The sequence below is a fragment of the Antennarius striatus genome, chromosome 2 (assembly GCF_040054535.1).
Source record: "Antennarius striatus isolate MH-2024 chromosome 2, ASM4005453v1, whole genome shotgun sequence".
Taxonomy (NCBI): domain Eukaryota; kingdom Metazoa; phylum Chordata; class Actinopteri; order Lophiiformes; family Antennariidae; genus Antennarius; species Antennarius striatus.
The window spans coordinates 8,989,637-9,005,545 of NC_090777.1; the positions used below are offsets into that span (position 1 = coordinate 8,989,637).

Genomic DNA, 15,909 nt, shown 5'->3' on the forward strand with positions numbered 1-15,909 from the left:
TTTGGATGGCCCTGAGGAGCGCCCCTCTTCACCCCATACTCCCAGAGTACCTCCCACAGTATTTCCCTGGGGACCCAATCGTACACCTTCTCCAAGTCCACAAAACACATGTAGACAGGAGGAGCATACTCCCAAGCCCTCTCTAGTATCCCTGCGAGAGTGAAGAGCTGGTCTGTTGTTCCATGACGAGGACAGAACCCACACTGTTCCTCCTCAATCTGAGTTCGACAATTAGCCGGACCCTCTTTTTCAGCACCTTGGAGGAGACTCTCCCAGGGAGGCTGAGGAGCGTAATGTCCCTGTAGTTGGCACACACCCTTTGGTCCCCCTTTTTAAAAAGAGGAACCACCACCAATGTTCCCTCTAATTTTTCATGTATCTGGGCAAACACACAAGCTTCCTGAGTGCACCTCAAAGGAAAAAGACAAAAATCGTGTTTTTTATGAGATGTGTAGTATGTTATATGTGAGGGTCCTGCTTTGGTCATGGGAAGAGAGCTGCATTGGCCTCGGTGAGGTCCAGTTGTGAACTTAGGCTCCTGTTCTGGAAGAAACGACACATATATACACCTTTCAGACATAGCATTTTGTTCACATTAAAACATTCACATTTTACAAAATGGTGTGTGCTGTTGCTTGTGATACAGTGTAAATGCCTATAACTCTTTGTCTGTAAAATATCTGATAGCATTTCTACTACTCAAAATTATCCAGTAATAACAGCATTTAATGATTAATATCCATAAATTAAAAAAAAAAAAACAACCTTAATAAACATCATTAGAATACGCACAAAGCTGACTTAAATTTATTTTTCACGTGGTTGTACACTTTGTTCAGGTTGATGGTTTTGTCTACTTCTTGCTTTGAACTTTCTCAAAAAGAAAAAAAATTCACCCAGTTTCACCACTTGTTCTTCTATTTGCAGCTATACGGCAGTGGCTCTGTGGTAGAGCGGATGGTAGAGCAGGTCGTCCAATATTCTAAGATCAATAGGCTCCGCTCCCTCCCAAAAACACCCAGAGTGTGAGCTGACAGTATGAGGTGTCAGGTCAGCCCCGGACCACCGCCCGGGGGGTGAGCGAAGCACTGCCTCGGCAGTGCTTTAAATGCGCAGTCCCCCTCACAAGCTACTCATTTGGGCGCTCCACAAAGGGGGCTGCCCATCACTGTACCTCTAATTACATGCTTACAGGCCCTGTTGTGTGTGGTTGTGTGTATTACAGGGGCCTATATGCACTAATATGCATGCGTGTGATTGATCTACAAACATACATGAGTGTGTATTCTTAATTTCCCTTCAGGTTACAACAGTATATCAAATCAAATGTTCTCCGACAGCCACTCAAAAGAACAGCATTTCTTTTTTGCTTTGGCTTAGTGAGTGGATGTAATGATGCCCGTTCATTTCCAGTCATTAACCTAACCTGCACATTGTGTATAGCAGGGCGCACATGCAGGACCATCAATGCTCTGATTGGCTGCGTAATGTCAGTGAACCTTATGGTAACATAGACACCTGTCACTCACTGAGTTACAATGCAATATGGTACAGAAAACAATGATATTGGTCCAATTAATTAGATTACATTAGATCTGATATCAGACATTACTGTATACTGTTACACCCCGGTGTTGTGTAATGTGGGCAAGGATGACAACCACGGACTTCTTTTGGCGAGCTTAATTTCATCGTCCAGCCGTAACAAGCAACAATCCAGAACTCCTCTCGACTCCCTCTCAGCACTCACATTTTACACTCACACGCCCTCACCCCACCTCCAACCCCAGTCCCTTCTTCTAAGTCTCGCAAACTCATGCACCACTGACACATGCGCAGACCAACTCAGGGCAGCAAGACTCAACAGTAACAACACATGGGACATCACAATACGTTTATATCTAATTTTATTTCATGCGCAGCATAGAATTACTTGTGCGCTGAGGCTGTACAAGCACTGCGCAATTGCGCAGGTACGCAGCTTACAGGGAACACTGACCACCACCCGAGTCTGCCTCTTTTTCGGCAATGTCCCAGACTTCCTCGCAATGTTGAAGACGTGTGTCATTCATGACAGCTCCTCAACACCCAAAGCCTTCAGCATATCCGAATCTCATCATTACCCGGGGCTTTGCCACCGTGAAGTTGTTTAACTACCTCAGTGACTTTGCCCAGAGAGATTGATTCGAATCCCCAATCATCCTCCAGCTCTGCCTCTGCAACAGAGGACTGGTCATTTGCAGTAGTTGGATTCAGGAGTTTCTCAAAATGTTCCTTCCATCGACTGACAACCTCCTCAGTCGAGGTCAACAGTGTCCCATCTTTGCCGTATAAAGCTTGGATGGTCCCCCGTTTTCCCCTCTTGAGGTGTCGGACAGTCCTCCAGAACAACTTTGGTGCCGTCCGAAAGTCTTTATCCTCTCCGAACTTCTACCACATCCTCTGTTTTGCCCCCATCACAGCTGAGGCTGCAGTCCTTTTGGCCTGTCAGTACCCTGCAACTGCTTCAGGAGTACCCTGGGCCACATGCCCCTGAAAGCATCTTTCTTCAGTTGTACTGCTTCCCTGACCACCAGGCTCCACCAAGGTGTTGGAGGATTACTGCCCCTTGAGGGACCCAAGACCTTGAGACCACAGCTCTCAGCTGCAGCTTCAGCAATGGAAGCTCTGAACATCGACCATTCCGGTTCAATGCCCCCAGCCTCCACAGGGATGCATGAGAAGCTCCTTCAGAAGTGTGAATTGAAGGCCTCGCGGACAGAGTCCTCCTCCAGACATTCCTAGTTCACCTGCACTACTTGTTTGGGCTAACCAGGTCTATCCGAAGGTTTCCTCTGTCAACGGACCCAACTCACCACCAGATGGTGATCAGTTAACAGCTCTGCTCCTCTCTTCACCTGAGTGTCCAAAACACACGGTCCAAAACACACGGTGGAAGGTCAGATGACGCAATCACAAGATCAATCATTGATGTAGTGGTACCAGGGTGCTCTGGTACCACAACACTTATGAACATCCTTGTGCTCGAACATGGGGATAGCTATGGACAATCCATGACTAGCACAGAAATGCAACAACAAAACGCCACTCGGTTTTCGATCAGGGAGGCCATTCCTCCCAATTACGCCCTTCCAGGTGTCTTCATCATTGCCTGCGTGTGCATTGAAGCAGAGTTCATTTTACCTCAAGAAAGTATTGCATCACTGGGATGCGCTGCAACAAAAATTTGTGCATCCCAGCATGACGTTTATGCATCCCAAAAGTAATACCAGAATATACGATAAAAGCCGTATGCAAGGATTGAGTTCAGCCAATAGTACAATATAAAAACTAAACAAACTGTTAATTTTAATGATATTATTAATAATGTCATAAATGTTTATTAAGTAAAAATAAAGAATAAATTACATATTAATTATTTATCAAAATGTTGAAGCCTGGTAGTTATTCTAAAAAACAGTTGTAGAAATATTGTATCTGAGTAAATTATTTGAGCATAGAGAACTAACCTCTTTACATTTGTTATGTCTGTTGATTCATCTGCAAGCATACTTAATCTGGAGATGCCTGCATATTTTCTATTAACTCTTTCTCTATCCAAAATTTGGCTTCCTCTGGCGTACGAGTCATAATGCATGTTGTGTTCTTTAAGGAGATCCACATCAGGTACACCAATATCATGCATAAAGATGCATTGCCCGGCCAAAAAAAAAGTCACCGTTTGGGTTTCAATAAGCAAATTGCAGGGTTATAATCAGGGGTTGCTTCGGTTGGTCAAGTCTAGGCTCAGCAATATTATTCAGCAAAAAAAATTAAGTCACCTGAGTATCTGAATGTACTGAATGACCAGGCAATCCCATAAATGGATTTTTCTTCCGGATGGCAAGATCATATTCCAGGACAACAATGCCAAAATTTATTGGACTCTAATTGTGAAAGAGTGGTCCAGGGAGCGTGAGGAATCATTTTGACACTTCGATTGACCCCCACAGTCCTGAGCTTAACCCCATTCATAGTCTATGTGATGTGCTGGAGAAGACCTTGCAGAGTGGTTTGACTCCTATCGTCAATACAAGAACTCTGCCAAAAATTAATGCAATTCTGGACAGAAATAAATGCTGTGACATTGTATGAGGTTGTCTAAACAATGCCGCAGCAAATAGGCACCGCAATCAAAGCTACAGACAGTCCCACGAAATAAAACAGTGTAGTTTTAAGCTTGTTGAAGGGTATATCTTCCACAGTGATCCATTTCACAACCTTTAAAAGAACTAAGATTGCTTTATCCTTCTTGGCATCCTTCTTGCAGTGCATCTCTTTCGGTCTTCTTGCAGTGAGGGGATATCCTCGCTATGGTCAACATGTGTGAGTTCAGTTCAGCATGGCACATTAAGGTGGACCTCATGACATTTAGATTTTTTTGCAGATTTGTGCATACCATTGACTGAATTCTGTTGTGTGCATACCTCGCAATACATATAGTTTTCTCCATACCTATCAACGTGCCTCACCCATGGAAACAATTGCGTCCATTGGTGTATAAATGCTCGGATTTTGCTGGTTTTCATTCGTCTTCTGCCTCTTCATTTTTACTGTCCACAAATATCTGTCTCTTTGTCTTCATAAATTTATGATTTATATTTGTCCAAAAAGGCACTGATTGTCATTTGGGGTTTCTCGGAGGCAAGGTGATAATATTATTTCGTCGTTCTCTCACTGCTGCGTGCAAAATGGGCAGGCGTCGTGTTGCCGTTACTCTCGATACAAGGCAATTTTAACGGGGCTGAATCCCGAAGATGAGTCTCGCGTGAGACATAATGGCGATTTCCGGGTTCAAAATTAAAGTGGATAAATGGATAAATTGTGAATATTTTTTGTTGAATGGAAGTGCATCGATTTTTTTTTATTTCAAGCATTTAAAGCTTCCATCCCTGGGACGGACTCTCTTTGATGAACTTGCGTCCCCGTCAAAAGTTGTGCATCTTTGACGCAACGACGCACGCAAACGAGAACACTGATTGAAGTCCCTTATGAGAACAATGGAGTTCCCTACAGGGATTCCATGAAGGACCCCATTTAGGGACAACAAGAAAGCAGAATTCTCCGAGCATTCCCAAACTTATTTTGTTGATATATGTTGCTGAAATGAAGGACTGTGGTTCCCCATTTGTCTTTGACACAGCTGTATATTTTTCCCCTCCATCATAGCAGTCACCCATTCTCATGGTAGCATCATTGCTGGTTGATAAGAGGAAAGTTCTCGTGACAATGGGGTTGCTGTAAGCTAAAAAAAATGCTGAGTTCTTCATGTAGACCAGTCAAAGATCATCTAGCCACACTTGCTAAGAATTGGAGTCCGAATTTGTCTGGACTTGTTTCCAATCTGCCCGTTACAAAGACGACAAGGCAGGACATAAAAGTTTATAGTCTAGGTACTTAACAGACTTAGTACCTCAACTAAGCTTATAATTTCACCCAGGTAACTGTCTGTAAGAAGGATTATGGTAAAACTAAAAAAGTACACAAAGTGCACATAAAATACTGTTCAGATTTGTAGAAGTTGCCAAGAGTTTTGATGGGTTGGGTATGGTACCAGAGCACCCTGGGACGGAGGTCAATGATTGATCTTGTGATCGTGTCATCTAACCTTAGAATGTGTGTTTTGGACACTCGGGTGAAGAGAGGGACAGAGCTGTCAAATGATCACCATCTGGTAGTGAGTTGGGTCCGTTGACGGGGTCAAACAAAAACTGTCAAATTTTGATAGAGATGTGGAGTAAAAACAGAAATTTCAACGATTTTTCAGGGATCTCAGAACTGTTCTTATCTTTGCAAGTGGTGCTGTGTATTGGCAGGAATCAAGAGACAGGTTCACAAAACAGACATTACTTTGAAATTAGTTTAAATTAAACACCACTTTGGGTGGCATGGTGGGGTACTGGGTAGCATTGTCACTTCAATGCTAGAAGGTTCCAGCTTTGAGTCCTGTATGTTCTCCCTGTGTCTGCGTGGGTTCCCTCCGGGTTCTCCAGCTTCCTCCCCCCTCCAAAGACATGCACTTCAGGTGATTTGATCATTCCAAATTGCCCAAAGGTATGAGTGTATGCGTAACTGGTTGTTTGTTTTTCATGTGGCTCTGCAGTGCTAGGGGGTCACATTCAGATTGTTATCTGCCTCTTGCCCATAAGTCAGTTAGGATAGCTTGCATAGGGCGTGAGGCGGGGGACACTCCGGGCAGAACGCCAGTGCGTTGCGGAGCCACAGATAAGACAGACAACCATGCACAAACACACACACTCCTACGGGCAATTTGGGACCGGCCAATCAACCTGAAGCGCATTTAGTATAGTGCTAAACATAATTCATAATTGTAATTGAGGCGGCAGTAGCTCAGCGGTAGAGCATATGTCTTGAAGACCAGACATCGGCGGTCAATTCCCGCTCCCGCCAAGACATTCTTCGGAGTGTGAGCTGATGGTGGGAGAGGTCAGCTCACCTCCCAGCCACTGCCGAGATGCCTTTGAGCAAGGCACCTTCCTCCCTACAAGCTGCTCGCTTGGGGCGCAATCCCTTACGAGACCCTTCACTCTGCCTTCCCCTATATACTGTGTACTGCTTGATGTTTACTAATTGTATGCCTACAGGCCCCTAGTGTGTTGTGTTCAGGGGCCTGAGCAACAATGTATGCATGGTTTAACACATACTGTATATGCATGTTACTGTGTGGAGTGACAAGACAATTTCCCCATAGGGGATTAATAAAGTGGACTTATTTTTCTAATTTCAGAAATATGTAGTGTAAAGTTTAAAACAATATTTTGTCATTGTGTGCTTTTTATGATTTACTAAACTTTGACACTCATATATGCCATAAGAATCCCATTTTCAGTTCCACTGTCTCTATCTTTCAAGTGAGATGAAGGACTGACGATAAATCAACTGTAGTCTTCCTTGGAAGCTAAATGTAGAACTTTATCTTTATTAGGTCTTCTTTCACACAACTGGGAAAGTCCTAAGCTGTACAGTGTTTACTTGATCCTCAGGTGAATAAATATCCACTCATTGCACTGGCATCATTATTGTTAGAAATCTGTCATCAACATCAGGTTGCTCCATGGTGCTTGTATCTGAGAACTGTAGCAGATCTGACTCAATAAACCATGAGGCACACAGAATGAGTTTATTTTATATTCATATTGCATATAGACAATTCCTCTTCTCTCTCAAAGGACTGTGTGCATTTTCAGCCCTGTTTAACAGGCAGTAATGGCCACTTTTCTTCACACACACACACACACACACACACACACACACACACACACACACACACACACACACACACACACACACACACACACACACACACACACACACACACACACACACTATTCAAACCCTCTGATAGTGGGTGTGGTGGTTATTACTTATTGTCCATCTCATTCTACTTATGAATAAGTAAACAGGGATGCCTTAGACTCACCCACTTACCAGACTAACACATAAGCAACTGCTCTTGTACGGCCTGCAACCCAAATCACTCATATATCATCTATGCTAACTGTAGCCCCAGGGACTCAACAGCTAAGTGAGGTTGCATTGCATTTCCTGTTTGTATTTGCACACCAATCAAAACTAAATCCCACACTCATTTTTAGACACAGCCTGGGTTCAGAGCCTGCTGGATATGCTGTGTTGTACAGGAGGCATTTTTTTTCACTGTGACCCTCCAGTGAGGTCACTTAAAGTTCAGAGGAGCCTGTTTAATAGTTAACGAGGGTCTTATCTCTAATGTGGAGAAGACTCTCAGTGTCCACAAATCAATTTCCTCAGAGGTGTTGAATGATGGCTGTGAAGATGGGAAATGAGTGCTGTTTTGAGTACTGCTGTTGTAAAGGGATCCTGGGACTGCAGTGTTGTCAATATACTGTTGATAGTGGTAATGTTCTAAACAATGAAAGCCTTTTCAAGAAATTAAGGGTGTCAGTCCACTGAGACCATAAAGAACTATGTTGTATTTGTGCTTGTTAGTATTACTGTCACTTCAACAGGGCAAATAAATTGGGATTCAAACAACATATCTGTCGTAACCTGCACCAACTCTTTGCACATTAGATTGCAGAGTTCTCCTGGTGGACATTAGTTACCTTTATGGAGTATGCACAACACTCTACCAAAGTACGTCAGGACAATGCATAGGAGAGCACCACCCTGTGGGACTGGGCTAATTGGCTTGCTCAGACATCAATTAAAAAGCTGAAACCTGAAATTACTGTTCTAAAATTTTTTTATTTCTACTCTTAACATTCCTGTTTGTTTCCTCAGAATATTTGCCATGCTACATGAGAAGGCTCTGAACTCCACCCTGCTTTTACTCCTCATCCTCACCATTTTTGCCTCTGCCAATGGTCACTTTTACCCCCAATTTTCACGGAATGACACTGAATTCCAGCATCTGGTGCTCCACCCAGACCCATTTGTGGGGACTGTGTATGTAGGAGCTAGGGACCACCTTTTCCAGCTAGATGGATTAAATGGGCTCATGCTTGAGCAAGAGGAGAGGACCGGCCCCGTCAGCGACAGCAAAGACTGCCTTCCCCCAGTCACTGATTCTAACTGTCCCCAGGCCAAGAGAACCAGCAATCACAACAAATTACTGTTGGTGGATCCAAACGCAATGGAATTAATCTCCTGTGGCAGCATCCACCAGGGCATCTGCCAGAAACGCAGCTTGGCATCAATCAAGAAGGTCCTGTTCTCCACTGAGAGGCCTGTGGATACACAGTATGTTGCGGCCAATGATCCGTCGGTGTCAACTGTGGGGCTGGTAGTTCAGCTTCATGGTGGGGATAGGACAGTGATGTATGTGTGTCGAGGTTACACTGCCAGCCACCCACCCATTTCCACCCGCCACCTTTCATCACAACTCATTTTTTCTTATGAAGAGACAGCTAAGCTGGCTGTGGCTGGGCGTCTGTCAGAATACGATCACCGTTTTGTTAAAGTGTTCACACGACACACGTATACATACTTCCTTTTTTATCGCCGTGACATCAAGTCAGCATCAAGGGAATACCAGACCTATGCTGCCAGAGTATGCGTGGACGACACCTCATATTACTCCTATGTGGAAATTCCTCTTGTCTGTCGATCACCTTCCTCACCCTCCAAGACTTACAACCTGCTCCAGGCTGCCCAGGTACTTCCTTTATGTTTCTGTAAGTCTGGTCATTGGAAAAACACTGAAATAATAACAAATCTAGTACTCTAAGAGATGTGTTGTAGGCATGATATTCATAAGATTTTTCATACAGGACACACGCATTTGTGACCGAGTAGCTCTCTGTAATTACTCTGCAAATGTACTCTGTCATCTTTTTTTTTACTTGTTTTTGGGTTCGTTGGGTGCAAAAATTCAAAACATGACTGAGTTTTGTTGACATGACCGTGTGGGAACTTCAACTCTTAAAACTGTTTCCATCTATTAAAGGTTTATCTTATCTAGGCTAAACTGATGATGGATGTGTTTAACTTTACTCATACTTTTTTTGCAACAGGTGGGACAAGGTTCTGGTAGGGAGGGCCAGAATCTGCTTGGAGTCTTCTCCACAAGCTCCACGAACAACAATGCCTTGGATGATTCGGCTCTATGCATTTTCGAGCTGAATGAGCTTGACAGACACATCGACTTTACCCGTGACCTCTGTTACACCCAAAATGGTCAGATGGAGTCCAAAGGAGAAGTAGCCTACATAGAGTACGAGGTCAAGTCCAGCTGCGCCAACTTGCCCTTGGTAAGATAAAGCAAGGGGGTAAACATTTTGTGGTAAAGCATCCATGTCATTGTTGACCGTGACTTTTTTTCAGTTGGAAGTTAGGGCTTTTAAAACAAATGTTTTGTCTGTAATATGCTCTTACAACACAGACCGATGCCTCCAAATGACTTTCTCCTCATTCACTTTAAAGCTACACAGCATGGTCAATTATTTGTTATGTCTTTCCATACCTTAAATACATTGCTTCAAGTAGTTTCAGTGCTCATAGAAAGAGAAGACAGAAATTACAGCACAGTAAAAACATGATTGGATTGCAAAGATGAGTAACAGGAAGAAATGTAGGCAGTTCCTCATTGAAAAGCCCAAAACGCCCAGATGCTCCAGAAGTTTCTCCCAGTTGCAGCCCTCCAGTGACCCCTTCCACTACCCAGCAGCCGCTCTGGTCCTGCCAGCCCTCAGAAACATTTAATGGGATTTTTAGGGATAATTAACCAAGCTAACTCTGAATCAGCTGCAGTGCTGCCTAATGTGGTCTGACATGAAAGGATAGGAGTTTTTTTGAAACTCACCAAGAGAAGTGGATGACAGAGAAAGAGGGAGGGGAGAGCTTTTTGCAAAGTGTAGCAGGGGAATACAAAGAGCAGCACTGAAATTGATGGAATAATGAAGTAGAAGAAAAAGGAAATGCTGGAAGAAGCATAGACATGAGGAAACAGACAGATGAGGATTTTTTAAATAAACTCTGGATAGACAAAAGGAAAAAAAATCCGATCCTACTTCATCTTTCAGTGGCAATTATCTGGAGCCAGAGCACAGAGACGTACTGGAAAGCAGGATTTCTGACGTGTGCTGCTTGGTCTCTATGAGTGTACTTTAACCTATCCTTTAATACTCTTCTGATAAATTGAGATGATTCAAAGTTGAATTTGTTGGTCTTAAATTTGCGTATTTGATATTAGATCAATGCCGCAGTTCTTCTTCTGGATTAAGCTTGTTTCAAGTGATCTCAATGCTTTTACTTCAGATAAATGAAAAAGCTAAATTGTTTAAAAAAAAAGAAGCAATTATCCATTTCTTGTTAATTTAAATTCACAACATCTGACTAGTCTTCGTCTTGTAGAATACCCTTAAGGCCTACCCCTGCGGCTCTGATCACACCCCCAGTCCAATGGCGAGCCGGATACCTCTGGAGGCCAAAGCCACGTGGCACACTTTTGCTGCCCGTCTCACTGCGGTTGCCGTCAGCGTCAGAGAGGGACACAGCATCGCTTTCCTGGGAGATTCGAAAGGCACTTTGCATAAGGTAGGTCATCCCATATGTTGGCTTGCATTTTACGTACTCAATTCTTGGAGCCCTCGAATCTGTCCAAGCATGCACTAACTAGAGCCTGGATGACGACCTGGGTGCCAATACATCACTACATGTCCAAAACATGGAAATATAAGATCATAAGACAACTTTTCATGAAAACATGTCCTTCATTCAAGGTAACCATACAAGTAGAGATAAGTTAATACAGTAGTACCTCAAGATATGAGCTGCTCGACAAACAAACATCCACATTTTTGTGACAAATCCGAGATAGGAGCCGTGCTTCAGTTCACCGCTGCTACTTGGTGGATTGATACATGAGGCCAGAACTTGGTCTTTCCAACATATTGGTGGATGGGGCGGTTGGGGCGGCAGTGGCTCAGCGGTAGAGCAAACGTCTTAGGACCAGAAATCGCCCAGCCATCGGTGGTTCGAATCCCACTCCCGCCGAACATCCTCGGAGTGTGAGCTGACAGTCGGGGCTTCAGCTCACCTCCCAGCCAATGCCGAGGCGCCCTTGAGCAAGGCGCCCTCCCCCCCACAAGCTGAAGTCATGCCGAAGTCATGACCCATCACTCTGCCTCCCCCAGTCATGTGTGATTATTAATCATGTGTGATTAATTGCATGCCAGCAGGCCCTAGTGTGTTGTGTTTACAGGGGCCTATATACAGTGTTTGTGTGTGCTGTGCTACAAACATGTATATACTGTATGTATATGCATGTACAACAAGGAGTGTAAAGATAATTTCCCCGTTTGTGTGGACAATAATGTGTGCTTAATCTTTAATGGATACAATATCAGCTGAGACCGTAAGTTGTTGTCTGTTGCATAGTAAAGATGTTGCGTATCTGTGTATGACTTGTGCATTTCTAATAAATTATGCACAGGAAATGTACGTATGCCTCTAGCTTGGTAAAAATGTTTTTTTCATCATTCAGAGAGGTTTGGAGGTTTTTACAAGGTTAGAATAGATTCCAATGGTTTTAGTTATTTTAAATGTGGGAATATTGTTTAACTTACGAGCTCAGTCACGGAACGAATAAACTTGTATCTTGACGTACGTCTGCACTGTGGTCCTTGCAGCCCTGTTTTTATGATATGTCAATGCAAACACATCTCCCCGCCTATATACTGTATTTGAATAAGCTCACTTGAAAACCTCACGCCGTCACTCTTTTTAACTCCACTCACTACCTGTCAGTCAAATGCCCAACCAATGACGGCGCATCTGCCAGAGGGAACCATGTGAACAAGCGCTCCTGAGAGCATCGTGGAATTAAATAAACAGCCGTCACCACAAAAGATATTTTCTGTTTAATGTCCATTGACATATAATGCAAACACACTGCACATAAGAAAACAAACGTTTTTTTGTGTACAGTTTTGGCCGACGTCTACCCGGAAGTTCAGGCTGCTAGCCGAGTTAGCTATGGAGAGGATTTATTCAAGTCCTTCATTGGGTCCGCTGAAGAAAAAAATCTATCAATGGATGAACTTGTTTCGGTGTGCACTGATGGTGCTCCGTGTATGCTGGGCAAAAAACAGAATTCATAGTGCTTCTTTGTGAACATGAAAAGAGACGCGTCCTGAGTTTTCATTGCATTCTACATCTAGAGGCGCTTTGTGCTTAGATGTGTGGCAAGCAGCTTGGTGAGGTGATGTAGTTGGTCGTTCGAGCGGTCAACTTTATTGTTGCACGAGCTTTAAATGATCGCCAGTTTAAAAAAATTGCTGGATGAAGTTGGAAATAATTATCCCAGTCTGATTCTGCTCAGCAATGTGCGTTGTTTGTCAAGAGGAAAGGTGCTCAGCCGTTTTGCGGCTTGTCTGAGTGAAATCCGGACTTTTCTTGAATTAAAAAATGTCGAGCATCTCGAGTTAACTAACACTGACTGGCTGCTGAAGTTCTACTATCTCGTGGACATGACTGAACATCTAAACCATCTCAATGTGAAAATGCAAGGCGTTGGAAATACAATCTTATCCCTCCAACAAGCAGTGCGTTTGAAAGCAAGCTGAAACTCTTCATCACCAACATTGAAACAGGTCGTTTCATACAATTTGAAAAACTGAGAGTTTAAAGATACATGCATAGCTAGTGATCCTGCTCAACATCTTGATCTTCAGCAGCTAGCAGACTTCACATCTAATCTCCTGCAGCCATTCAAAGCGCGCTTTGGAGAATTTTACGAGTGCACTCGTCTTTTTAAGTTCATCACCCATCCACACGAGTGTGCAGTGGACAGCGCTGACTTGAGTTACATCCCTGTCTCTGTCAACAATTTTGAGTTACAAGCTTGTGACCTGAAGCCTTCAGGGTGGGTGGGTGGATATGTTCAAGTCACTGAATGAATATTTGGAGAGACTTGCACGACAGCAAGCAGAGTTGACGAGCGAACACAAGTGGGGAGAAATTAAAATATCAACCTGCAGACCAGCTAATTGTTCAAACTTGGAACGCACTTCCTGTCACATACCACACACTACAACGTGTGAGTATTGGCTCTATGTATGCATGTGAGCAGTCTTTCTCACATCTACAGAACCTTAAGACTAACCTACGATCACGTTTAACTGATGGAAATCTCAACGCCTGCATGAAGCTTAACCTCACCACGAATCAACCAGAATTCAAAGCTATTAGCAAAAACCATGCAGCACCAGAAGTCGCATTAATGATAAGAAATTCTTATTATTGATTAGCAACAGCATGACAATGTTATTAAAAGGAATTCAGAGATGTATTGTACTTAATAGTGTTGGTATAACATAAAATGCGCACATTTATTTCTATTTAGTTTTAGAAAGATTGTATGGCTTCCACGGAAGTACATTTAAAAATATGTCGAGTTTTTGGCTCTCTTTACCAAAACGGTTCCCGACCCCTGATCTAGTCAGTCTGCTTTGCTGTATTTGTGATTGTGTGTGTTTAATAAGTTTGTGTGTGTGTGTGTGTGTGCCTGTGTGTGAAAAGAGAGTGAGACCGTGCATTCAGGTAGCAGATCAGACTGGCAGCTATTGTAGCAGGATTAACAAGTCTCAGTAGGAAAAATTCCACAGCATCCAGATAAAAGACTCTAAGACTCTCTGTCTCTCTCTCTCTCTCTCTTCCTCTCTGTCTCTGTGTCCATCTGTGCGTCTCAACCAGTTTGATTATTATTAATTACATAGTTATGACATATTGTAAAAAAAATCAAATGCTTGATTTTACATTGGTCTTCATTCTTCTCCTGCCGTTTCACATCGAGTAGACCCTCTTAATGGGACAGCTGATTCTCCATTCTGTTCACAATGATCAAGTCAAAGCCTTCATGGAAAGAGCCATGAAAACCTCTGCTAATCTCATTAGCATGAGGTAATATGAGAGTTTGAAGGCCTGAGAATAATTTGAGCCAGAGGTGTCTTCCTGTGCTTTATATTAGATTTTACTGAACCGTAATCACATTTATAGCCACTTCTGCTGCAATTCTGCACAAGTGTGATTTGATTTGCATTTCAGTGGTAACCCAGAGTTGCTGTTGGTTTTGCTTTGTTTTTTTTTTCTCTTTGTTTTAGTTTTGCGGTCAAAGGAACATAGAGTATTATTCAAAACAACTTGTGTGCAGATGGCAGTCCATTTTCCATCCTACCCATCTCCATACATTGCTCTCAAATCAAGTACCGGAATGACCTCCCTCACCTCATCCATACAGCGCCTCTTTAGCCTTCATCTTCTCCGTTGGCCTGGCAGCTCCGTTCTCATCATTAGTCTTCTAATACACCCGTCATCCTTCCTCTGGAGGTGCCCAAACCAACTTACTTTAACTCTTTCACTGAGCCACTGGTGCAATCTCTCTGATACTCCTTATCCTCATTGAAAATAGCAGCATTGTCAACTCTGACCAACTCTGACCACCTCTTGCCTTGGTGTCAACATCACTATCTCCAACCCATGAAGCATTGTTGTTCTCAATATCATCAACAAATCATTGTTACAGTCATTCATATTGACATACTGTATTTCTCCATCTACTGTACCCTGCCTACACCTTTCTCTTCATCTCTGCACCACCCTTTTTTTTAAACAATATTTTGACAGCTAATCCCAAACAAAGTATTTGAAGTTATCCACCATCACCACATCTCCCCTGCGAGCATTCTCCTTAATCACAACTTTTATTCCCTCTCCAGTGCATGCCTCCAAATCCACAGGGTCATCTATACTTGCTACGTACTCTCACTACCTGTGTGTGTGTGTGTGTGTGTGTGTGTGTGTGTGTGTGTGTGTGTGTGTGTGTGTGTGTGTGTGTGTGTGTGTGTGTGTGTGTGTGTGTGTGTGTGTGTGTGTGTGTGTGTGTGTGTGTGAAGGGGAAAAAAGAAAAGACAGAATGGAAAAAAATAATTTCCCTATTTGGATATGTAAAGTAAATGCATGAATAAAGTTTGCATCGTTCTTCTTAATAATAAATTGTCAGGCTGAATCACTTCAGAGAAAACCAATTAACAGCAGCTGATATGCAATAATTTAGTGAGAGAAAAGAAACACCTGAGTTGTCGAGAAGCCCATCGCGTTTTGCTGTGGTTACTGTTGTTATTCGGTAAATGCAGTTAACTCACTGACTCTGCAAAGCTTGAAAGGAAGAGGAAAATCGGAGGAGGATGGGAACACAAATATGAAAGATACTCTAGAACAGACGGTTTCTTCTATGAAAGTGTTAAAGAGCGACTTTGATAAAAAGTTGGAAGAAAAGATAGATAGATAGATAGATAGATAGATAGATAGATAGATACTTTATTAATCCCGGAGGAAATTGTATATATCCACTGCTCAGGCATTAAAAGC

General features: G+C 43.0%; 1 protein-coding gene across 1 annotated transcript in view; it reads left to right on the forward strand.

The window, feature by feature from the left end:
- The window catches only part of plxnb1a (plexin b1a), a 101,558-nt gene that overhangs the window by 48,418 nt on the left and 37,231 nt on the right, over positions 1 to 15,909 (forward strand). Inside the window, exons 2-4 of the mRNA XM_068337209.1 lie at positions 8,323 to 9,196; positions 9,555 to 9,791; positions 10,894 to 11,076. Coding sequence (XP_068193310.1) covers positions 8,333 to 9,196; positions 9,555 to 9,791; positions 10,894 to 11,076 — 1,284 coding nt within the window. The 5' untranslated portion in view covers positions 8,323 to 8,332. The remainder of the gene's footprint in view (positions 1 to 8,322; positions 9,197 to 9,554; positions 9,792 to 10,893; positions 11,077 to 15,909) is intronic.